The sequence below is a fragment of the Lactuca saligna genome, chromosome 5 (genome assembly GCF_052625555.1).
Source record: "Lactuca saligna cultivar CGN05327 chromosome 5, ASM5262555v1, whole genome shotgun sequence".
In the NCBI taxonomy this organism is placed as follows: domain Eukaryota; kingdom Viridiplantae; phylum Streptophyta; class Magnoliopsida; order Asterales; family Asteraceae; genus Lactuca; species Lactuca saligna.
This window is the reverse complement of record NC_136421.1, coordinates 280,871,701-280,898,310: the sequence shown is the minus strand read 5'-3', so window position 1 is coordinate 280,898,310 and position 26,610 is coordinate 280,871,701. Positions and strand designations below refer to the sequence as shown.

The following is a 26,610-nucleotide window of genomic DNA, read 5'->3' as shown; positions in this document are numbered from 1 at the left end:
ATCACAAGATATGGGTAGCTTTTTCTGGACGGGGTTATTAGGGTCTTCATTGGTGATTGGCACATATTGACATACGGAACCACACTTCAAGTGTTCGACAACATGTGACTATGAAAGTTCATTTCATTTGTTTGTGGGTCTAGCTTTATAATCTGTGTAACTGTTTATTCCCCTTTTTTTGGGATTGTAGGATTTTCAAAAAAATGATTGATTGTGGCCAAGGTTTAAAAGAATGGAATCGAGGCTTGAGGCGTTTTCCTGCTGCCTCATGAGGCGTAAGCCTTGTGAGTTAAAAAATTAATATATATATATATATATATTTTTCTCGGATAGTCCCTATGTTTTGATTTTATTGTGTATTTGATCCCTTGCAAAGATGAAAAGATTATATTGCCCATATACTTTTTTTAAAATTTTTTTTTTTACATTTATTAAATATAGAAAAAATGTGGATATGTGGCCCACCCCTAAAATAAAGAGTCGTTCTCCATCCCTCTTTCACATTTTCTTCTCTTACTTTCTTCAAACTGGCGACCATTACTTCCCCCTTGCCGACGATGACTCCAAGTCTGGTGAACCTAGGTCCGATGACCACTCCAGGTCCGACGCACACTCTTTCTAGACCTGATATCTTTCTCTCTCACTCTCTTCTGTAAACTTAACTATAAAATCCACCCATTAGAATCTTTGTTGGTTCGTACCTCTAAAGCCGTCGTAGTTCTGCATCTCTAAAGTCGTCGTCGAAGTTTTGCACCTCGAAACCCGACATCGAACCTGCACCTCAAGTCATTCGGATCAGAAGGGTTATTTGATTTTCAGGTATGATGTTAAATTATGTTTTGAGGTTAGATGCTTTTGTGTGTGAGCCTTAGCTTCTCCTCTTCCTCCTCTCGTCGGAATTGTTAGCAACAACCACCGACGTTTACTCTGCTTCGCATCTACCCCAACTCTGCAAATCAAAGTGCCTTTGTGTGTTTACATCCCCAACTTTGCAGATTGATCCTTGGTTTGATTTGGATTTCTGAAATTCGAAATAAGGACACAACTACTTTCGATTTTCATCTCTTGAACTCAAGTTGGTGTTTGATTGGTTTTGTTCTTGATTTTGGAGTTTGGTTTGATTTTCAAATTTTGAATAAGAAAACAAAATTGGTTTTGATATCGATTTCACTATCTGGAACTCATGTTTGTCGTTTAATGTTTGATTTTAGTGGTTTGGTTTGTTTATAATTTTGGTGTCTGGTTGTTTCTAGAACTCAAAATACGTATACATGTGATGGGTTCCGAAGGTGAAGGGTGGTGGTTGTCGGAGGTAAAAAGGATGGTTGTTGTCGGTTCCTTTAGCAAGATGGTGGTGGTGGGAGTGGATCCTACTTATTCATAAATCACTTAATTTATAATCTATGTACAATAAATAAAAAACAAATAATAAAAAAAAAAACAAACTAAAAAAGAAGTATAAGGGCAATAGTTGCAAACCACATAGACGATTTTAGTAATTTGTTCTATATCTTATGAAAAATAAAATACTAAGAATAAATTACACAGACGGTCCTTTAGCTTTATTGTTTTTCCCTATTATGATCCTTATAAAACTTTTTTCCCTAACATGGTACCAACGGAGCAAACCTTGCATACAAAAAGCCCTAATGGCCAACTTTGTTAAAAGATCCTTTTAAGTATATGTGAAAAGATAAAAATACTTTTGTTTTTATTTTTTATATTTATTTTAATATGTTGTTAATTTGAAATAAAAATGAGCCCCCCTCTCTCTACCCTCATCTCTCTCCCTTCCCCTTTTTCTTCCCCACCGACTGCCAGCCACCGGAACTGCCCCTTCCTTCCTCTTTCTGTCGCAATCCAGCTCCACACACACCTCCTATGTTTGTTGTTGTCCTCATCGATCTCTACAACCCTATCGAAAGGCTTGGTCGCTGGAAAAACGAATCAGAAGAAAGGAGGTTGTAGCCTCTGATTTTGCCCCCTCCACCTCCTTGTCCAATCGAGTAGCATCACCCCAAACACCCTATGTTTCTATTGTATTCGATCCCTGCCTCCCCTTCTCCATGCGTTCTATTGTCATGTAAAGAAAGAAGAACCGATGATGGAGCCGGCGGAGCAACCCTTTTCCAGCACCATCGTTGATGCGAAAACCACCAACTGCCACCTTTCCCTCTTCCTACTATTATTGACAGAACCACTAGTGACCATTCTTTACATTTTCTAAGCGGCTCCTTGACCCTTCAATTCAACTGCTTCCTTTTCCCCTCGATTGGTGGTCGCCGACGACGAGAAAAGAACCACAAAGGGTCATCGGAGGTCGATTGTTCCACCTCGCGATCTGCTTGACCACCGGAGCTTCCTGATCGCTGCTTTCCATTTGTGTTTCTTTTTCCGCTTCTCCGATCAGACAATAAACAGGGAGCATATCCCCATCGCTTATGTTGTTGGATCTCTAGTGGATCTACTGTTGATGCCTAAGCTAAGGATGTGATATATATATATATATATATATATATATATATATATATATATATATATATATATATATATATATCATTTGTATACAAAGAACAAAGGTTATTTTCATCATTTACAACTACTTAACAAAATCTGTTGACAAAGTTAATGATAAGTATCTTTTGTGAGCATGGTTTGTTCCGTAGCGACCGTCTTAGGAAAAAAAAGTTTCACAAGGAGCATACCCGAGAAAAATTTTAAGTTAAAAAACCCTCTGTGTAATTTACTCAAATACTAATCATTAAACATAAAAGATTTTAACTAATATAAAATAAAATACTAAACATCACATACCTACCATATCCTTATCTTTGTATATTTTATTCCATTTAGTCCACGTGTGGAGGGGATTCTAAATGTGAGACCATTTTGTTTAAAAATTAGGTTGTTTATGAGTATATATATATATATATATATATATATATATATATATATATATATATATATATATATATATATATATATATATATATATATATATATATATCATTGATGTAAAAATCCCAACTAGGTCCCGATTAATCTCCGATTAATCCTTAGGTGCTACTCGACCGATTAGAGGTCGCCTTGTGATTAATCACTATATACATAATGAGTGAAACATTATAAAACGATGAAATTTTAACATTTTGAAGAAGTTTTATTTAAATGGAAACTATTTGAGGCATGATTAGTGTTGTATTAATCATATTAACCTATTTTGTTATGTTATTAGTGCTATTTACGAACCTTGATATGATATTAATCATATTTAATTTTTTAAAATTCAATAAATTAGCAATTAATGATCCCCGATTAATCCCCCGATAAATCACCTCCTAGCCGATTAATCTCTTGACCCCAATCTACCGACGAGCTAACATCGAACGTTTTTTACAACCTTGATATATATATATATATATATATATATATATATATATATATATATATATATATATATATATATATATATATATGTTCGAATAAAAAATAGTTTTATTCTCGTTTTGTCATGTTTTATCATATTAAGTTTTATAATTAATGTCATGTCGCTTGTTAACGATTCTCCATTTTAAATTTTAAATTTTAAATTTTCTACTCTAATTAAATTAAATTAATAACATTAGAATAACAGTTAAATTAAAATTAACATAATTTCACGTATTTATTTAAATCAACGATTATAATTTTATATAACTAAAAATATATCTTAATTAATAATTTATTTAAGAGTTGATTAATAATTTTGAGTTTTTACTTTGAAAGTTTAATTAATTTTACAACCGTGGTTCCTGCGTATTATAAACTACTCTACTTTAATAAAGAAATATATTTTTGTCACATGCCATACTCTCTTTTATTTTTCTACATGTCATTTTGTGATTATTTTAAATTAATTTTTTTTCACTTATCATTTTATGGCTTTTTCCATTTTATTATATTTCACGTAGTATAAACATAACATTTTGCAATAAATGAATATCAATTTCAATAATGAACTTACCTTCTAATTTCAAATTTCATAAAATAAAGCCCATTAATTTCTTTTGTTTATTTATCTAAGTTATTTGTTTAAATTGAAAATAGAATAAAACATTTTAATTTTAATAATTTAATATTTTTCACATTTTTTATAAATTCAAAATTTTAAAATACTTAGACCTTCATATTTAACCTTTTATTTTTAAAATAAACTCATGTAATAAATGGGTCTCACAACTAGTGTGTGTGTGTGTGTGTATATATATATATATATATATATATATGTATGTATGTATATATATATATATATATATATATATATATATATGCTTAGGTTATTATATTCAAAGTAATTATTGTGCTATAAACTGTTGTAAAAATCCCAACTAGGTCCCGATTAATCTCCGATTAATCCCTAGGCGCTACTCGACCGATTAGAGGGCGCCTAATGATTAATCCCTATATACATAATGAGTGAAACATTATAAAACGATGTAATTTTAACATTTTGAAGAAGTTTTATTTCAATGGAAACTATTTGAGGCATGATTAGTGCTGTATTCATCATATTAACCTATTTTGTTTTCATATTGGTGGTATTTACGAACTTTGATATGATATTAGTTACATTTAATTTTTTAAAATTCAACAAATTAGCAATTAATGGTCCCCGATAAATCTCCGACTAGCCGATTAATCCCTTGACCCCAGTCTACCGACTAGCTAACGTCGAGCGTTTTTTACAACCTACTATTATTGTATGCATAAATGTGAACCAATCATTTTACTTATTTTAAGAAAGTGATTAATACGTATTATTGAATTAAATATAATGGAAAAATACCATCTAATTTAACTAGAAGGGTATTTTAGTCAATTAACATATATTTAATAAAGGAAATTTGCATATTTTAAGGGATCATAGATTTTATTAATTTTAAAAATCTGATTTTATGAATTATAAGGTTTTTAATTCGGACATTCTGACAGAATATGTTTGAGTATGTTCAAAAATAAAAATATTCTTAAACCATAAAATAATAAAAATATTCTCGAACATATTTCTTGATCATGACTTTAATTTTTTTTTTTTTTTTTGTAGAATAACAAAATTCTCGAACCATCAATTGAAGAATTAAAACAAAAATTACATTAATTCTTATAGAATACTTGTAACAATTGCAAAAGAATTCAATTTATTGTTCAAGAATAAAACTAAAAAACTTTCAAATTTGAAAAAAAAAAAACATCAAAATCTAACAAAGACACTAATACATTCTAAAAGAATAATGTTGCTAAGAGGCGTCGTTCAAATTTAGTGGTCCGTTCTTCAAGCATTAGCTTCTGTTGAAACAAATCCAATGAATAAGTTAGTGAGAAAATATCCATATTCCATTCCAACGTAATTCGAATTCGTGATTCCATTCTGATAGAATTGGAATTCATTTACCAATAATTATATTAATTCGGGAATTCTAACAGAATATGTTCATGATTATCATAAAAACATTCTTTTCTGATAGAATACTATAAACGAAGAAATACCATTCAGTTGAAGCATTTTAGCAAGCGCTTGGTGTGCATCAAAACAACTTTCAATTTCGGATGGGCAACATACATAAATTGTTCATACTACATCAACCTTTACATAAATGAATAACATTATTCCAAGATTCTGTAATTGTCAAATACCAAATGCAAGTAAAAATTCACTTGGGCAGGATACACCTGGCCTCCTGATATGGTATGGCTGTAACATATTATATGGTAGAGTAAACATAAAGAAAGCAAAAGCAGTTAGTTCTTTTCTAGTAGAGCAAAATATATATAAATTTGAAGGAAGAATGTTATCTAAATAAAATATGTAGCTTTGCTTTTAAGTATTAACACGATGGGGGTATTAAAACCCCAAAAGACAAGAAACGCTAAATTGAGTCTAAATAAAATATGCAGCTCTACTTTGAAGTAAGAATGTCCATACTAGTATTGATTTACATTCTTATAACCTTCCATCCAAACTCAATTTATACAAAGGAATCATAAAAACAACAAAAAAATCTCTACCTTTAGATGGAGCAGCCGGCTGTGACAACCCCACCTCCACCTTCTTCTTCGTCTTCTGCAACGACCACACACTTTAGTGTGGTGTTTTCTTCTTGTTCTGTCGATCAAAGCACAAAACATACACAACCCCCAAATCACTACTTCTAAGAAACAGAAATTGACGCAACTAGAGGCTACTAGAACAAAAAAAAACTAATTTCTTCCTTCTTCATTTCCAGTGAATCAACAACCCAAATTCCCTTCATTTTCATTGATTTCCCAGCAAACCCAAACACCCCCAACGATTTCTATCAAACAAACAAACAAAATCCCAAAAGAAATTTTTACCTGTGGTTGATTTGGAACTGCCAAAACAAGGAAACATCATGATCTTCGAGCAAACACCACCGAGGTCCTCACCTGCGACGGATGGCTGCCATTGGACCCCCCTTTCCTCTCGTTTTCTTCCTTCTCTGTTGTTCCTATCGAACACAAAGTCGCAGAGGTTTCGCCTTGCCACTGCCGCTCGTTGCAAAGCTGGATATTGTAATTAATACTTTTGAATTTTGATATGAGCTACCTATGTAGATGTTTGTAGTAGATCTGTTGGATTTGGAAAGTAATCCGTCTACCTTAAACATTTTTATATACAAAGTGAGAAATCCTTCTACCTTAAACTATTTATAAACAATATTACAAATATGCAACTTCTTTTAAATTGTTAAGTATTATTATTCTGAATTGAAAACAATAATAACAAATGTGAAATGACCATATACAAAGTAAAAATAGACAAACAAACATTCATGATTTCAATGCTAAAAGTATCACCATCTCCTCCACCTCCACCCTTAAACAATGTCATTAATAATATTATTTTTTTCATTTAAATGCATTTATATGTTTTAGTAACAATATTAATAATAACAAGTTCAAAAAATAGTATTCTTATTTATATTTTTAATAATAATAATAATAATAATAATAATAATAATAATAATAATAATAATAAGGGTTTTGTTTGTTGAAAAGTCCTAATATTTTTGTTTGTAGAAAAGTCCTGATATTTTTTGTTTATAGAAAAATCTCAATATTTTGGGTTAGTTTACGAAATAGTCCTAAATTAATTTGCTACCGGTTTCAACCGGTCAAAAAGGGTCAATCTGTAAATTTTTGCCGGTTTTCAGGATTTTTCGTTCAAGAAAAATCTTGGGACTAAAGTGTAACTTTTCCGTAAATATTGAGACTTTTCTAAAGAATTCCCTACTTTTGAACATATCAAATAATTTCATTGGTCAAACATGTACGAAAAAACATAGTTACCATTTTGAACATATCAAACAAGTATTAAGGATACCGGGTCTACCGATCCTACTCATTCAACATAAACATAAATCTGTATATTCATTATTAGCACATTGTAAATATGTAGCCAAATGTGTGTAAATTAGTTCCTATAAACTCTCCTGTAAATGTGATGTATCTCAACTATACAAATAGTCTATATAAGGCATCTATTATTAATTGAATATGTGATGAATTCTCAAATCGATTCATACCTTTATATGGTATCAGAGCTTTAACAACTCCTTTGAGCCCTTCTCGATGCACAAGCATATTCTCTTTCACTGTTGCTTTCTTCTCAATTCTCATATGCAATGTCATGAATCATTGAAGTTACAGCTCAAACTCACTTCCCAATTAAACTTACCGCCACCAATTTTCCAGTATGGCGAAAGCAAGTTCTCGCTACCCTTATCGGCTTAGGGCTTGATCAATTCATCGATGGGTTAGAAGAACCCCCATAAAAAACACTAGCCACTGATGTCACCAAACTAATCCAAAGTATTCGTCTATGGTTCCGTCAAGATCAGTTTCTCCTTGGTGCAATGCTTGGAAGTTGCTCAGACACAATCCAACCAATTATGTCATCCGCTGAAACATCTCGACAAGCCTTCAATAGATTGAATGATAGATATGTTAGCGTCTCACGATCGCGCATCATTTCCCTCAAGTCTCGGCTCGCAAACAACCCAAGAGGATCTCGTCCCGTTGCTGAATTTCTTAATGAGATGAAGTCCATTGCTAATGAATTGGCTTTAGCCCAAAGCCCGATAGATGAAGAAGATCTGATTGTTCATATCTTGGGCCAACTAGGTGAAGAATATGCATACATCTCGGCAACCCTAAAAATAAGAGAGACTACTATCACTTTTCCAGATCTGTTTGATAAATTGGTTGATCATGAGAGAATGTTCAAAGACACATCTCAGTCTACACTTATTGCTATGGTCAACAACACTCAGAAAAGTCAAAATCGATTCCTTCCAAGACAGAATACAGATAATCGATACTTCAACAAGTTCAACAACAACTATGGATCCAAACAAAATCGACTCTAGGGCTCCTCCAATGGCAACAACTACTCTCAACGTGGTAATCGAAATTCTACCTATTGTCAATATTGTAATATTCCAGGTCACGATACTAATGATTGCAGGAAGCTGGCTAGATTCTTAAAAGAAAACAATATTACCATCTCTATGACAGCACCACCTCCAACGGTTAACACCACTGTAGCTACTTCTACTTCATCAACACCACCATGGATGTTTGATAGTGGTGCTTCTCACCATGTTGCTTCCAACCCTGCCTCGTTCCACACTCTATTGGAATATGGTGGGCCTGATGAAATTGTGCTAGGAAACGGTAACAGTTTACCCATCTCTCATACTGGTCATGTTTCAATTCCCACACAAACTCGTCCATTACATTTGCAAAATACTCTTTTTGTTCCTCAATTACACAACAATCTTATTTCTGTCGCCAAATTTTGCAAAACTAATCGGGTTTCTGTTGAATTTTTTTCCAACTATTTTGTGGTTAAGGATCTGCGCACGGGGGCGTGTCTCATGCGGGGGGGGGGGGGGGGGGTGAACATCAATGATATCTATTATGCTGCCATTCAGTCTCTAAGTTGTTATTCTCAAATAAACACCACTACAATAACTTCTAGAGCTCTACTCTCTTGGCATCACAAGCTGGGCCATCCATCAATCAAAGTTCTCAAGTTGCTTCTCAAAAAATTAAATTTAGAGTCGAATAAAGTGTCTGATGTTTCTTTTCATTGTGATTCTTGTTTTATTAATAAAAGTCATCGATTACCCTTTGGTGTTAATTCGTTCACTGCATCTAAACCACTTGAGCTTATCTGTTCTGATGTATGGGGTCCAGTCCAAAACTCAACAGATGGCTATGCATACTATGTTATCTTTGTTGATTTTTATTCCAAATATACTTTGTTATACCCGATGAAAAATAAATCAAATGTTTCTACACACTTCCCTCAATTTAAAACCTTAACTGAAAAGTATTACAACACCTCCCTTGTCTCACTTTTCACAGATAATGGTGGCGAGTACATAGCTCTCACAACCTACCTCAAAGAACAGGGCATATCTCACTTCACCACTCCGTCTCATACCCCAGAACAGAACGGTGTGGCAGAACGATGCCATCGCCACATTGTGGAAACCGAACTTTCTCTCCTTCACCATGCCAAACTTCCTCTTACCTTTTGGTCCCATGCTTTTCAAACAACCGTGCATATTATCAACCGCTTACCAACCACTATTCTTGCCTTAAAATCATTATATCAAAAACTCAACCAAACCCCTCCAACTTACACAAAATTACAGCCATTTGGTTGTCTATGCTTTCTTTGGTTAAGACCTTATGCTCCAACCAAACTTCACCCACGATCTACCAAATGCATTTTCCTTGGTTACTCATCTTCAAAATCTGCCTATAAATGCTATGATCCACTCACAAATCGCCTCTAACATTCCCGACATGTTGAATTTGTTGAACACATTTTTCCTTCCTTAGACACCACCACTAATTTTCTATGTCTTCCCACCACAAATGACTTCCTCTCCACCTTTTCTTCATCAAACATCAACCCACCATCACCTACTCTTCCTACTTCCTCTGATCCTACATTGTCACCCATTATACCCACAACTTCTCCTTTTCTTTCTACCACTTCAGATACATCACCTATTTCTCTTCTCATAATGATGAACCTACTTCTCCACCCCCCCCCCCCGCATCTCCCCATATAGTTCCCACACCTCCAGCCTCTCCCCAAATACCTCCCTCACCACCTTCAAATACCTCTCGCCCTCCCTGAATCCGCAAGCCTAATTCCAAATACTACAACCCCAACCTCATAAACTCCACCACACTACACCCGATCCCATCTACTCTTGAACCATCTACTCATCACCAAGCTCTAAAAGACCTAAAATGGAGACATGCCATGGATGATGAGTTCAATGCGCTTCTCCAAAACCACACTTGGGAACTTGTTCTTAAGACCTCTCACACTCCTATTGGTTATAAGTGGGTGTTTCGCATCAAACGAAAACCTGATGGATCTATTGAAAAATATAAAGCACGTTTAGTTGCAAAAGGGTTCTTGCAACAATATGGCAAGGATTACTTTGATACCTTCAGTCCGGTAACCAAACCAGTCACATTTCGTACCGTTCTTTCTATTGCTCTATCAAATAATTGGCCACTACGTCAACTAGATGTTAACAATGCTTTTCTCTAAGGTAATCTTCATGAAGAAGTCTTTATGACTCAACCTCCTGGGTACGTTCACCCTCAGTTTCCAAACCATATTTGCAAGCTCAAGAAATCGATCTATGGTCTAAAACAAGCTCCCCGAGCCTGGTATAATGAGCTCACAACTTTTCTCTTACACTTTGGTTTTGTCAAATCCTTAGTTGATGCATCTCTGTTTATTTACAAGAAACACACCATTACGTGTTACTATCTAGTCTATGTCGATGACATTGTTCTTACAGGTAGTGATGCTAAATTTCTTGACTACTTCATAAATACCTTGAGCACAAAGTTCTCTTTAAAAGATCTGGGTATGCTTCATCATTTCCTAGGCGTTGAGGTTATTCAAACTCCCTCCGGTCTCTTCCTGTCACAACATCGTCACATCTAAGATGTTCTTAGTCAATTTCACATGGAGGGTGCAAAAGAAGTAACTACACCTCTTAGCACTTCTGAACCGTTAACAACCATTGATTCTACTCCTACAGTTGATGCTACACCCTATCGCAAACTGGTTTGCTCACTTCAATACCTAGCCTTCACTCGCCCTAATATATCCTTTTCCATCAATAAACTCTCTCAGTTTATGCATACTCCTCGTCAATCTCATTGGCAAGCTCTAAAACGTTTACTTCGATATTTAAAAGGTACCATTCACTATGGTCTCTTTCTTAACTGTAACTCCTCACTTACAATTTCAGCCTTTTCTGACTCCGATTGGGGTGGAGTGAACGATGCAGGCAGGTCCACGACAACCTATAGACTTTACCTGGGTACTAATATTGTATCATGGAGATCCACCCAATAAAAACCTGTCTCTCGTTCATCTATAGAGGCAGAATACAAAGCTTTGGCTAATGCATCGGCGGAACTCATTTGGTTAAAGAATCTTTTGCAAGAACTTGGCATTTGTCACACCCCAAAACCGAGAACGGCGGAAATGTTTTGGGGCGGAGGACGTCATGTAATGTATCACAACAATGTAAAGTAGTAAAGAAGCAACAACATCATCAATTGCATTAATAGTATAATTTTAAATACATGTGTGTTCTTTCATAGTATAAAACGACATAATGAATCATCCAAATAATAGACGAGTCTTGACTGCTTCGTCTTCACAAAACCTGGTCGTCGTACCTGTCTATTTGTGACTTGAGAATACAAGTTATTTTTAAAGCGAGTATCAGCAATAAAGCTGGTGAATTCATAAGTATTAATGTGTCTTTGATTTGTAAAAACTGTAAAGGAAAGACTTGTAAATTTTTGGAGAAAAGTTTGTATAAGTAAGAAAATGTTTGTAAGTAATTGTAAACATTTGAAAACCCTAGAAAATCCCATATTTCCTACTAGTATAAAATAATAGTCTTCTACCAAGACCTAACTGTTTTGAAAGTAGTCTTCTACCAAGACCCGACTGTTTTGAAAGTAGTCCTTGAACAACTATTATTATTTAAATCTAATCTACCTCATTGATTATGTGAATATGACACATAGTAAAGGTAGTAATAATATATTAACAGGAGTTTTATCCTTTTGTAATTGTTGTATGTAAAGTGTAAATACTGTAGTATTTGTAATAAGTGACTACTATGGTACTAATTGCCTTAATTGAGGGTTAAGGCATAATGTGATGGCTAGATCCCATACTAAACGCTCCCCTCTCAAGAGATTCTGGGAACCAAACACGACCCCTGCATGATTGCAAGCCATGAACATCCACATTATTATGATCATGTATACCCAATATAACTATCACAATGCGTTAGTGATTCATTGGTATAGTTAGATCCTGTAATTGTTCCATGCTATAACATCTTATTATGTTTGTTCTGTAATCGTGTATTGTATCTTCCTCCCTGTTTCTCTTTATTGTGTGTTCTCTTATGTTATCGTGTATTGTAATTGTATTTATGTAATTGTATCTCTTCATATAGTATATATTGTATTAGTATATACCCATGAATGAACTGACTCTTGTGTGATTCCTTATACTTGGAATAGTAAGTAATATCTCCTAACTATACCTATTATAGTTACTAGTAATGTACGTGTATAACCGAAAGTATGCCTTTGCTACCCAAAGGTACTGAACTGACTGATGGAACTTTTATGTCTATATATGTATACATGATATATAACTAATATTTAGACGACATTCGGACGAGTAACCATGCCCTAAGGCCACATCCTAACGAGGAAAAGGAAATAAGGCGAGCTAGCCGTCCTAAGTCCTTTAAACATTACTTATATAACTATACATATCTCGGCATGCATTTGACAATATAAAAGTATAAAAGAAGTTTACAAATATTTGAAAAGTTTAATAACTAAGAAATGATGACTTGATGTCAGTTTATAAAACGATTTGAAAGTAGTTTGTTTGATAAGACAGTTTTAAGTATAAGGAAAACCTTTGTTTGAAACACAATTGTAACAGAGTTTGAAAGGAAACATACAATATGTAAAGCAATTTGGTAAAGAGTTTTAACATGTGAAAACGTTTGAGAAAGTCGTTTGAAGTAATCTGTTTGGTAAAACAGCTAACAGTATAGTAAATCCATTTGTATGCTAGTTATTAATCACATGGGATTGATATAATAACTAGCATGATTCAACTTGTATCCCCACATAAAATATTTATAAACATTTAAAAACATTTAAAAGGTTAATTAAGGGGTATGAACTCACCTACAGTGAGTGGATCAGATGGAAGTGTCGGATAAGTGTTCGGTGTCAAGTGAAGACTTTAAACACACACAATGATCCTAATAACATATCAAGACATATGTATATATACAATTAGTGATTATAACACTAATTAGACAAGTATAAACATTCTAAGGCGTGGAAAACACTTTGGTCAAAGTGTTAGGAGGCTATTGGGTTGCAACAAAGGAGTATAAGGCCTTGTAAGTGAGTTTATGGTCCATAGACCATACTTGTTGGAGTTTACGGCCTAGGGGAGTTTACTCCTGGCCGTAAACTCTCAAATGGGTCTCCAATTGAGGCTTAAAGCTATTATGTCTTAAGTGGTTAAGTGTTCCAAGGCTTAAACAAGATGCTAGGTGGGTTTAAGGTCCAAGAATGACCTTGTACTGAGTTTGCGGCCTAGGGACCACTTCCCCATGAGTTTAATTGTAACATCCCGGAATATCAAGAGTAGAGTTGAAGGGCTAAAAGTGAAATTTTATAAGGGCAACTTGGCGAGTCCATGGGTGGACTCGGCGAGTAGGGTTGCGACTTTGATCGCGTGTTAAGTGGCCTACTCGGCGAGTCCAAAGATGGACTCGGCGAGTAGGTGCTGAGTGGAGAAAACCCTAAATCCGGAGGATGAGCCCTATTTAAAGGACATTACACCCTCTCCCCAGCCTCTTTGATCTCCCTTGAAGTCCAGAAACCCCAGATACGTGATTGAGGAGGATTTGAGTGTAATTGGAGCTTAGGGAAGTGATTGTTGAAGAAATCTTGAAGGAGAAGAGACTTGGATCAAAGGGATTTGCAAGGATTCAGATTAACCTTCTCTTGGAACTTCCTTTTGAGGTATTATTTCATTGTTTAAGCTGCTATTATCTAGATTCATCATTTTTTTGAGGTGTTAGAGATCATATCTTTTGATGTATTGGAGTTTAGAGGTTAGATCTGAGGTTGCTACCTCAGATCTGGAATGGAGAAGGATTAGAATGCATAAAGGTCCCTATTTTTGAGAGATTGATGGAGCTATCTTGTCCCAAACCCAAACCCTAGAGTGAAAATGCCTAGATCTCCTTGGATTCACGTAAAGATTGCCACTTTACGTGATGGATGGCCTTAGGAGGGGTAGATCTATGGTTTGGATCATCTGCATGGCTTGGAAAGCCTCTGTATAGATTCAGACCCGGTGGTACTCGGCGAGTCACATGGGTGGACTCGGCGAGTTTCTTGAAGAAAGGTCGGAACTCGGTGAGTTGGAAGAACAACTCGGCGAGTTGGATGAAGATGGCATGGAACTCGGCGAGTTGTAAGAACAAATCGGCGAGTAGGTTGAAGATAGTCGTAGACTTGGCGAGTCTGTTCTTGGACTCAACGAGTCTGATCTTGAGGTCCTAGCCTTTTCTGGTTAAGCTAAGAATCGGTGAGTCAAGGGATGACTCAGTGAGTTGAGATGGGATTTTCAGAGTTGAGAGACTCGGCGAGTCATCGGGCTGACTCGGCGAGTAGAGCTAGTCAGGAGGTTGACTTTGACTTTGACCTTGACCAAGACTTGACCAGTTGACTTCCAGGGGTATTTTGGTAATTATTGGTATTTATTGAGCTCAGTCTTTTGGTATTATCAGTTGTGGAGTTCGTGTCGGAGGTTGGAGCAGCGTGATCTATCTTTTCAGTCAACAGTTGCGAGGTGAGTTATCCTCATTATATCAACAGGGTCTAAGGCACCAAGGTCGACCCTTTATCGGATTGAGATCCGGGTATCTGTTGTTATGTTATTGCTTTGATATGTTTGCATCCGGATAGTTAGGATGGTATTCATTAGAGACATGGTTAAGGTCGGTATCCTGGTATATAGGATGATGATATGCTAGTGACCGGTTAGGTCGGTATCCTGTTAGAGTATGTTGTGTTACGTGATCTGCTAGATCGGTTTGACTGAATATGAATTGTTATGTGATTGTATGTTTATGTGCACATGGTTGTTTGGAATGGGGTTGGGTTGAGGCGGGTCCTGCTTCGTGCTGTAGGCCAAGATACCCAGGGCGGATCGGTTGTTCCGAAGGCCCAGCGAGCGGTCCGGATAGGCTGTAGGCCCCACGAGGGCGGACCAGACGTGCCGAGGCTCGGAGAGTGGACCAGGCCAACTGAAGGCCCGATGCGGGCGGACCAGTCATACCGTAGACTCAGAGAGTAGACCAGGTGGGTTGAAGGCCCGGTGCGGGCGGACCAACCACACTGCAGACTCGAGGGACATGACTGGATTCGAAGGGTGGACCAGGTGGACTGAAGGCCCGACATGGCGAACCAGTCTCACAGTAGACCTGATATGCATGGCTGTTCTGTGATTCGAGATGAAATAGCATGTTATGTGTATGGTATATGTGGTTGGTATTTTGGGGGTATCTCACTAAGCTTTCGGGCTTACAGTTGTGGTTTAATGTTTTTCAGGTTCTTCAGGAGACCGTGGCAAGGCAAAGGCATGATCATACCGCTCCTTGTGTTTATGTTTTATGATATGGACCTGGGAAACTCTGATAACAAATGTATTGCAAACCTTTTTGTAATAACTTAATGAATTGGGATGTTTTTGAAAAGTTTAAATTTTGTTGAAATTTTTGGTCGTTACAGTTTACGGCCGTAAACTCATGGTATGAAGTACCATTTCGTGTCTTGAAGTCCCTAGTTCAATGGTGTAAGGTTTTATGCTAAGTTCTAAGGCTTACTAAGGTGTTAGGGTGCACTTTGCCCCACCAAAAGAACATGTCTTGGCCGTAAACTCCTTTGATCACATTATTCTTTATGTTTTATAAGCCCTAAACATGTTAAACCTAGTATACAACGAGTTAGAACAAGAGTACTTACAATCTAGGAGCTTGAATGGTCGATTTTGGCCAAGAACACTAGTGTGTGTTCTTGGTGAAAATAAGAACACTTGAAGATCAACACAACTGGAATGATTTCACGGATGGAATGATGTAAGATCACTAGATTAAGTAAGATATCAACTAGTTAGGACAATAAACTTACGAGTTTTGAAGATCGGGATGATACTTGAGAGGATTTCAGCCAAGAGGAGGAAAGGAATGAACAAATGGCTAACATATCACCATATAAGGGAGAGTTTACGGCCGTAAACTCCCATGTGGTGGCCGTGAACTCCTTGTTGTGCTATAACTTCAGCAGATAAACCCCGACACTTATCCCTTAAGTGTACAAGGCTCAGAACGCTCAAATAAACTCTTAATTGTGCTAAAAGATAACAGAAATGAGTTTGACTTTTAATGAAGTGTTTGGCTGTACAGGATAGAAATTTTCAGTTTGTCACATCATCCCCCCGTTACAGGGAATTTCGTCCCGAAATTAAAATTTAGGTAACGGAGCGGTACGAATAACCGAACAAAGAAGTGGGGACACTTACTAATCAATTGATACTCGTGCTCCCAAGTGAATTTAGGTCCTCGGTTGGCATTCCAGTGAACCTTCACTAATGGGAAGGGGCTTTGCTTTGTTCGCCTGATCTTTCGGTCCATGGTGACTACGGTTCTTTCACAAAGGTGAGGTTCTTGCTGTGTTATGCCACGTGTCATGTTCTGATGAATCAATTTGGATGTTTCCCCCTCAAACAACTAATATGCTTTTTCTCTCTGAATCCAATTTCATCTTCCTAATTTTGAATTCAAATTTGCCTTGTAACAATAAGTGGAAACTGATAAGACTTTCCAATTTGTGAGCGAGATATCAGCTATTGATCGCCGAGATTTGTGACCGCCAACCTCCCTCACCAGAAACCATATTCTCTCCACCCTCTTTAGAAACCTCATAAATCTCGGAACCTGGTTCTCAGTTTTCAACTTTTCATACATTAATCTTGAAGGAAATCCCATTGATTTTCATCCATATTCTTCATATATTGTAGAAAACATACGACTATTACAGAAAACCACCACATCGCTGTCACTCACCCTTCAACATGATCTCTGGCACAATTTAACCTTGGAAGTCCTCCCTCTCCGTTTTATATCTCAACCCAAAGATCTCTGGCGCAACTTCTTTTTCACTCTTTCTCCCTAGCTTATACGACCAGTAAAGGTTTGTCTGGATATTTAACTCCCACAAAAATTAGTTGAGGGCAAGTTTGATCTTTTATAGATGAATGGTTACTAGATGCATCTTATTGGATTGCTCTTGTGATTCACTTTCTTTTTCTATTTCTTTTTGTTTACTAGAATTGGTTTCTTCATTATAAGTTTGATCGGTTTGAATGATCAAGTCTTTCTTATGGTTCCTAACTGAATATCTACTAATTCATGATCAAAGAATTGTTGCGTGGATTTTATATTTGGATGTTGTTTGACGTACAAAGGTAAACTATTTCAAATGCATACAAACTGTTTGTGTAAATGTCTGTGTGAAGTTTTTGCATATGTTCTTCTCCTTTCTCATTTGTGGCTAAATTTTTTGCTTTTTAATGTTGTTCTTGGGAAGTTGTTTTAGAGCAACAGGACTGTATTACACATAATCTTCCTGTCATTATCAATTTCAATTTTTCTCAGGTGAACTTTTAATAGTAATTTGGTTTTATAATTAAACAATGTTTTATTTTCCTATTGTTCCCGCTTTATTTTAATTTGTGCAATCATAACTGAAAACTTCACTAAAAACAATTAGTTCTTCAGGTGTAATTTGTTATACATGAATACCAATTTCACTGTTTCCTTTTTTTTAACATTCAATCATAGACTCTTAGTTCCTTCCCTTGATATAATGTAGGAATTATCATTGGATTCTTCTCAAAATGTTGGACCCTCTCTCACCTCACATAGCCTATGTTAAGAACATTAAGTATTTTATGTATTTTATTAAGAATAGAGATATCTGAAAAAACGTTTGTTTATATTCATTCATGAATCATGAATTGATGGAATATATTATTTCCCTCACCATTTTTGTTTTCTATTTTTTGTTACAACAGGTTTACTCCATTTGAGACAAATGTTGCTGCTAAAAATGTTTTGGCAGGTGTTGGATATGGTTAACAATCCACATTATTTGTACCATGTGAATGTTATTCATGCAATTTCCTTTTTTGCCCTTATTATGGGTTGAAAAATCACCTCTTCTAATTTGCTCCATATTGTTGATATCGCCTCTAAAGACAGTGAGGTCAATTCATTTCTTTAACTATACATTTTTTCTTATTTCCTTTTTTGTCATTCTTAGTTATTTTTCATTTATTGTGTTTTTTTATTAGAATGCCTAATATCAAAGTCAATGTAGCTTAGGTGTTGCAATTCTTAAATTTCATTGTTGACCAGAGTGTAAGTTTCTTTTTATCCAAAATTGGTCCTATACTTTAAGGGAAAAATTGTCGTACTTATTTAAAAAAAAAACTTATACATTGAGTTGTTAGGTTGCAACAAAAGTGAGAGGGATCATTTTTGTAATTTTTGATATGTTTGTTTTATAGGTTTTGGAGAGTACGATTCAACCGTGTATGGTGGATTTGTATGAGGATCCGGATGTAGATGTTCATTATTTTACAAACCAAGCAACTTAGGCATTAAATCATGACATCCAAATCAATCTAAAGAAAATAGGCTCACACTCACACTTGAATTTGATAGAAGTTTTTAGGGCTACACTAATCGTATGTTCATTTGTTTTGATTCGTTTGAATGGTTTCTCATTGATTAATTAACTATATTTTGATGAAACCTATGTTTGGTTTTAAAAAAGATTATTTTTTTTATATTTCTTATTGTTTATAAATAGTTTGTTGAACACATGTGGGTAAGTCTAACCGTCGTTAAACGTGTTTTTATGGGTATTGTACTTATCTGAATAACACACCCAACAAAATTTCTCAAAATATAAGATGAATACTTGCTAAGGATATATATTAAAATATTATGTTTATTTTACTTATGACATTAATTCATGATGATTTACAATCCGCAATACATTGGATTTTTTTTGACATTCAATATTTTTTTATTTATATAATAATTTTAACACATCAACCGTGGTTTTCACGGGTTATAAGTTAGTGAATCATATATATTTAGACAAAATTATTGTTATCGAATACAAGAAGCGGAAACACACAACACACACGTACGTAATCACTCTTTCAAAAGCACAACACACCGCGACTAAAACGACAGATGAACAAAGGAAATGCAGTGAAAAGAACCATCATCTATAATCGATGTTTCAATTAAAAAACATGCAAAGATCATAGATCTCACTCGCCTTTGGGACTCCAGACAGTGTAGTAAGTTTGAACAGCACTAAGAAAAAGAGCCATCACAGCTCCTACTAGAGCTAGAAACGACCATGGGCTCTTGATGTACTCATGCTTGAGTTGTGAACACCATGTGTTCCTCAAGTCTTCATAATGTTTTTGGATTTGGTACATGACTTTGGAATATGCTACATTGTTGGGCACCAAACCGCGGCCGTTGGCTATTTCGTTGAAGAGTGTTGCAACTTCTTGGTCACTTCCAAGGGAGTTATCAAGGACCCCAGCATTTCGAAGAGCCTTAACATCCTCAGGGTGATCGATGAGAGAATCGAGGAGGCATATGTAGGAGGTAACCCATGCATGTGCGTCATCCGAACACATTTCATAGGCTATTAAGTTTAAAATCATGAGCTTGGTGGAGTCATCCACCGTTATCGGAGGAAGTTTTAAATATGCTGAAAACCACCACCACCACAGTTCAACGAACTCCACAGTATCCAAAGACATTCGGCTACTCGGCTTGAAATGGATCCCGACATCTACAAGCTCGCTAACGTTACGAAAAGTACATCTGGTGCTTATTTCATCATTACGGTTGGAATGAACAATCGTGTGGGATTCATTCTGTGCACTTATCCCCTTTAGCCCAGTATGCAGACGATGGAGCAGATGATCACCTATGAATATATAGCTCCCGTGTGATTCTGGTGCATAATTTTGATCAGTTTGGGTCGAACGACTTCCTAAATTGAAAAACTGGAACCAAACTCTTTTCTGCATCCGCGGAGACAAAATGTTGTCAACGAAGAAGGATTGAAACTTGTCAAGCCTATCAAGTTTTATCAAATCCATCACCTCGTTTAGAACTTTGAAGGGAATTTGGTTTTCCAGCGAGAACAAGTCTTGGTTGATTAACACAGTCTGGTGGCTTCTCAAGTAGCTACAATTTCCAGCTCTCTCCCCGTAGATAAATCGAATATAATATAAAATAAAACATCCATCCAGCAACATCATCGTAGTGAATTCCTCATCATTGAGATGGTCTGTTGATTCCTCCTCATATAACTCTCTTAACTCTTTCACCATGTTCGCTTCACCAAGCTTTTTATACAAGTTCCTAAGGCCCACGTTATACTCCAATCGTGAGAGGAATTGCTTGGTAAAAACAGGCTTGAGTTTCTCGACTGACTCGAGCTTCGGGTTGCCATAATGGTATGGACCGATGGAAACGACCTTTGGAACATAATACTTCTCGTAATCGCCCTCTTCTCTCAACAAAATCTCTGGGACTCTGCGGATTCGTGCGGATGACGAAGGTGGTGGCATGGCGTTTTCTATCAAGTCGATAACAACACATGCCCCATCTTGGTTCTCCATGCTGTTAGAATTGATATTGTCGTGCTTGGCCATTTTTGGATTTCGTGGTTTAGTATTAATTAGTAGTTATGGGATCGTATGCAAGTACTGTCGATGATCTTTGTATATGAATATAAATAGCAACATTAGTGATTCAGAATCTTGAAGACCACTTTGTTTTGCTTTTTTGGGAAAGAGTTGAAGACCACTTTGTTAACATATGAAGCTAGGAATCAGCATAGCATGACAAAGCTTGCTTTTGAGGTGAAGTATTATTAAATATATACTTTGAGGGTGAACACGAGGAATCCATGTTGCTTTTGGTTTTAAACATTAAATAAATTAAACCAAAAACGAAAATTATAAATTGCCAAATTGGTTCGCTGTAGTTTTTTTTTTTTTTTTTTTTTTTTTTTTTTGGTAAAAAACCAAAACATGGTATATAAGTATATAACTGTTAAAAAATATTTAGCAATGGTACTTCGCAAAATATAGGATAAATAATTGTAACTAGAAAAGAAGGTTGTATGAGTCAGATTTTTTTTTTTTTATTATTATTTTTTTTTTTTTATGTTTAGTGGGCCAAGTACAAAATATTTGTTGCATAAGTTGAGGTTTTTTTTGTCTCATTAATCCTGCATAAAAAAAACAATATCAATAAGTATAAGTCAATATATAATAATATGTCATAAAATGATGGAATGGAACCTGCAATTGACGCGGAATCTTAGCGAATGCTTTGTCAATTAGAGTATAGATTAAAGTTAGAAAAGATAAATTATAAATTTGGTCTATATTTTTAGATCAAAATTTTTATTTTACCCTTTAAAATCCTGAAAAAATAAAAATAAAATTATACTCTTATGTTCTCTTACAACATGTACTTTCAGTTCTTTTTAGAGCCACTTCACATAAAGCATTGAAATTTTTTAATGTTATAGCAGCAATTTTAATCATGTATTTTTTGCTTATGGCATTGTACTTTCAAAATACAATGCTTAGAAAAGATGTATTTTAAGAAAATTAAAATATTATAATAAGTAGGGGCGTAGACACCCGTTAACAAAACAATTTAGTGACTACAGATGGATCATGAAGATGATAAACCTTCTCACCTCAATGGTCGTTGGTACGTCAGCATTAGGCAACAAAAGTTAGATAATAACAACATCCGTTCTACACTTAAAACCCGATTCAAAAGAAAAAAATTACCATGAAACACTGAAACCAACATTTCAAATTCAAGAAAATAAATATTTTTTTTGAAAAATATTTTGTTGTGAATTCTTTTACCGATCTAACTTTTGCAAAATGGTCATAATGGTTTTTATACCTATTGCAATTTTTTGACCAAAGAACTTAACCTTGATTTTGTATGTTCCACTCAAAAACCTTCCAACAACAATAAAATATTACTTTGTAATTTTAGGGTATAAAAAAGTAAAAGAAAACGCTTCGCCTTTCCTTCAACACACAAAAAATGTTAGATTCATTAAGCACAAAAACCACAAAGTTGATGGCAGAATCACAAGCTGGCCATCCACAGATTTGAAGGCCCGCTAACATATCTAACTCTTGTTAGAGAGTATGCATTTGTTTATTTTTGTCAAATTGCGTACTCATTTATTTAAAGAAAAAAAAAATTCAAGGATCCCAAAAATGTCAATCATTCCATCGTCATTCCATCAGTAGCAACAACTGGTTCCATTATATATATATATATATATATATATATATATATATATATATATATATATATATATATAGAGAGAGAGAGAGAGAGAGAGAGAGAGAGAGAGAGAGAAAGAGATAGGTTCAGATATTTAAAATAATTATTGTGTTATTGTATGCACCAATCAGGTTTTAGATAAATCAAATCATTTAATAAATAATATAAGGGTATTATAGTAATCTTATTATTAGTTAATTATGGTAAAATAGATATATAATTGGATATTAGGTGTATTCCTAGTAAATCGCAAAAAGCACAGATATATTTATAACATTCAATCGGCATTAAGATTCAAAACCCTAAATTAAAGCCAATATCGTTTTTTCTTTCTTCACTTCTCAAATCTGGTCGACACCTCCCAAAATTGCACCTCCTCTTCTTCACGCCTCCTCCTTCCGGTCGACAGAACCCAAATGATTGCAGCTCCCTTCTCTCTTCTCCAATCGATCGATGAAATTAATAACTCCTTAATCTTGCTGATTGATTAGACGTAATTGTCTCCCTTTTCCTCCTCTATTTCTGATTCGAATAGCACCACACTCTTTTATTTTTTATTGGCAGAATTGATGAATGCTGGTGGTTTGGCGGAGGTTAATGGACTTATAAGGTTGGGTGTTTGGTGATGGTGGTGGCTGGAAAGTGGTATAAGGTGGTACTGAGTGGTTCGGTGGTGGCAGTTTTCACGAGACAAGGGGAGGAATAAGGGTAGTTTTGATTGGCTGTTGTGATTTGGGTTCTCACAGGTGGCTGTTTAAGGTAGATTCATTGGTGATGAAGGTAGGATAAAGGAGGGAGAAGGGTGATGTTTTTTGGGAGTTTGAAGGTTGTTAACGGTGACGGGTAAGAAATATGAAAATTACAAAGTGAAGGTAGTTTGTCACTGTTTTCATATCAAATTTACTTTTTCTTATATGATAAAAATCAATTTGTTTCTGTAGATGATTCAATGAATGATATTGGTGCCATTCCAATTCTTTTGGAATGGAATCACGAATTCCAATTCTGTTGGAATGGAATCATGAATTATAATTCTATTGGAATGGAGTATGGATATTTTCTCACTGATTTATGCATGTTGTACAACTCTTGGTTATTGATTTTGTTGCAATTCACAAGTCCACATATTTTTCCAAAGAAATTTAGTTTTTTTATTTTTCATTTGCTAATGCATTATTGGAATTTAAACTATAATTTGGTTTTGTTTTCACAGAAGTTGATGCTTGAAGAACGGACCACAAAATTGAAAGTGATTTTAAGCAACATTATTCTTTGAGAATGTATTAATGTCGTTGTTAGATGTTGATGTTTTCTTTTCCGTTTTGAAAGTTTTTTTAGTTTTATTCTTTAACAATAAATGTAATTCTTAACAATTGTTACATGTATTCTATAAGAAATAATGTATTTTTTGTTTTTATTCTTCAATTGATTGTTCAAGAATTTGTTGTTCTACAAGAAGTTTTTAAAGTCATGATCAAGAAATAGGTTCAAGAATATTTTTATATTTATAGTTCAAGAATATTTTTAATTTTGAATATACTCATAAACATATTCTGACAGAATCTCTGAATTAAAAGAATTATAATTCGTAAAATCGGGTTTTTAAAATTAATAGAATCTACGATCCCTTAAAATATACAATTTTCATTTATTAAATGTATATTAATTGACTAAAATACCCTTGTAAGTAAATTTGATGATATTTTTCAATTATATTTAATTCAATGATATGTGTTATTCAATTTCTTAAAATAAGTAAAATTGATTGGCCCACATTTATGTATACAATAACACAATAATTACTTTGAATAGAATATATATATATATATATATATATATATATATATATATATATATATGTATATGGGAAAAGGGAATATACATTACAACCTCACCTAAGCTTAGGTAATAAACCTCTTGAAAATACATTGTTTTACTATATAAAGATTACGGTTAGTGGATTCACGATTAATACTTGAAGATGTAAATTCAAGATCGATACAATAGGATTTAGGGTTTAGGGTTTTAATAAGGAAGCAAGAATATTGATTATCTTTGCCCTTCATGATAGTGGAAAAAGTAATGTTCACTTGGGTGAAGTAATAAACGATAATGGAGGAAAGAAAACAGAGGTGGTAAAACGATAATAAAAGAAATAAATGTTATCGAGGATGATATATTTATCAAGTGAAACCAAACCGGGTATATTTACAAAGTTAAAATGACATTAAATGTGGGACCATTACTTCTTGGTTGCAAACATTCACACATAAATTCCATTTTCAATCCAGTTATGAATATGGTATATCTGGAAAATAAATTAGTGTTATACCAATTGGTCAGATTTGCACTCCTCCAAATCACATTTTTTGCCTCCTTCATCGCATCCGCTGCCTAAATAAGTTTAAAATTTACATCTTTCTTCATTAAATTGTGGATTTTTGGGTTCATGAACAATAGCTTGTGAAGCTGACGCTGAAAAACTTAGAGAACTTTAACTCAAAATTTGTAATAAACACATGAAAAACATGATCTTTAGTTTTTTGAATTCCTAAACCTTAAAGATTAGAAACTCATTATTGTCCAAATCAACTGCTTTCCCTTTTAGTTTCTTAAATTTAGAAACAAATTAAACACTAAGGACCTAAGAATGATGAATTCAAGAAATTAAAGTAAAGAAAAGGCTTCTCGGATGGGGAATTAACCTGATGATCAACAATTTAGCATCCTTTGTCACATAGATCAACTTGAGTTTCACTTTCTCTATAAATACATTGACATGACGTGCAGTTAACACAAAAAGCAAACCATCTTTCAGTTTCTTCATTTTCATTTCACAACCAAAAAGCAGTATCATCATAAACACGGTAAAAATTTTGTCATGCCCAAAACTAAGGTTACCATGAACAACAGATTGAAAAAAAAAATTAGAAACATGGTTCAAGAATTTTATCGAGCAGTTGGTCTGCATCATTAAAGTTTCTTTCAAATCTAAAAATCATGTGGCTCTTTATAGCTAAATCATCTTCCTAAGGTATGACTGAAGCAGTCACCTGCCCTGATATTGTCTACGTCTATTCATATTCTTCACGCCCAACTCTTCCTGCTTTAACCTTCATTCAAACGAAACTCTTTAAAGATCTATCCTTTTCGATTCAAACAGAGTGCTGAAGTATGGATAGAAGAACTTACCTCGATATTTAATACGTTTACTGCGATATTGCTTGGGCAATTTCCGTCCATCGTTTGTGACAGCGGGATGCCACTGCTGCACCCTCCGGTGGTCGACACTGTAACCATCGGCGGCTACACTCATTTTTTTTGTTCCCATGACGTGATGACAACAAAGACGAATCGATTATGTCCTCTGTGTTACATGTTTTTCAACTTTAAACATGATGAAATTGAAAAAAAAAAAAGAACCAACAATGAATAGAATGGAATAAGAATTCAATCTTTATAATCAAATTAAAAAATCCAGGTAAAATACCAGTAAACGTATCCGATCAATTTGAAGTTTGAGAGGCTTGATTTCATCCAAGAGAAACTTTACCCTACCCTCCCACCCTTGTTCCTCTCCAATCGACCATTGGTCCTCCCACATCCATTGATGATGCTCCTCGACCCATCCCGTTTGTTAGCGGTCGTATTCAGAAAAGAAGAAGAAGAATCAAGAAGAGTAGTAAAGGTATTTGAGGCAGTGGAATATACCAACACCGGTCGAGTTAAGCTAAACCCATGAACAGTACCCTGGTCAGGTACTGTTCGTAAGGATGTTATGCTTTATATATATATATATATATATATATATATATATATATATATATATATATATATATATATATATAATAATAATAATAATAATAATAATAATAATAATAATAAGTTTATGAAGTCTCTATTTTATTTGCTAACAGTACTTTAAAAAAAATAAGCT

At 34.7% G+C, this 26,610-nt stretch overlaps 1 protein-coding gene and 2 long non-coding RNA genes across 4 annotated transcripts; 1 reads left to right on the top strand and 2 right to left on the bottom strand.

Moving 5' to 3' along the window:
- Positions 1-17,025: 17,025 nt before the first annotated feature.
- Positions 17,026-18,973, top strand: LOC144998362 (uncharacterized). Its single transcript, XR_013660271.1, has 3 exons — positions 17,026-17,433; positions 18,317-18,507; positions 18,812-18,973. It is a non-coding gene; the product is annotated as an uncharacterized LOC144998362 (long non-coding RNA).
- Positions 18,974-19,406: 433 nt separating this feature from the next.
- On the bottom strand, positions 19,407-21,036 carry LOC144998035 (UPF0481 protein At3g47200-like). Its single transcript, XM_078957872.1, has one exon. It carries the CDS (start codon positions 20,996-20,998, stop codon positions 19,589-19,591), a length of 1,410 nt encoding a protein of 469 aa, XP_078813998.1. The 5' UTR covers positions 20,999-21,036; the 3' UTR covers positions 19,407-19,588.
- A 4,467-nt stretch (positions 21,037-25,503) lies between these two features.
- LOC144998729 (uncharacterized) lies at positions 25,504-26,315 on the bottom strand. Of its 2 annotated transcripts, none has more exons than XR_013660414.1 (3): positions 26,164-26,315; positions 25,866-26,060; positions 25,504-25,786 (listed from the first exon to the last, which is right to left on the bottom strand). It is a non-coding gene; the product is annotated as an uncharacterized LOC144998729 (long non-coding RNA). The 2 variants fall into 2 exon arrangements; XR_013660416.1 differs by having other exon boundaries at positions 25,866-26,040.
- Positions 26,316-26,610: the final 295 nt, after the last annotated feature.

What these genes read in the sequence shown, in the direction of transcription:
- LOC144998035 (XM_078957872.1), bottom strand. Translation starts at nt 20,998, where the DNA reads ATGGCCAAGCACGACAATATCAATTCTAACAGCATGGAGAACCAAGAT.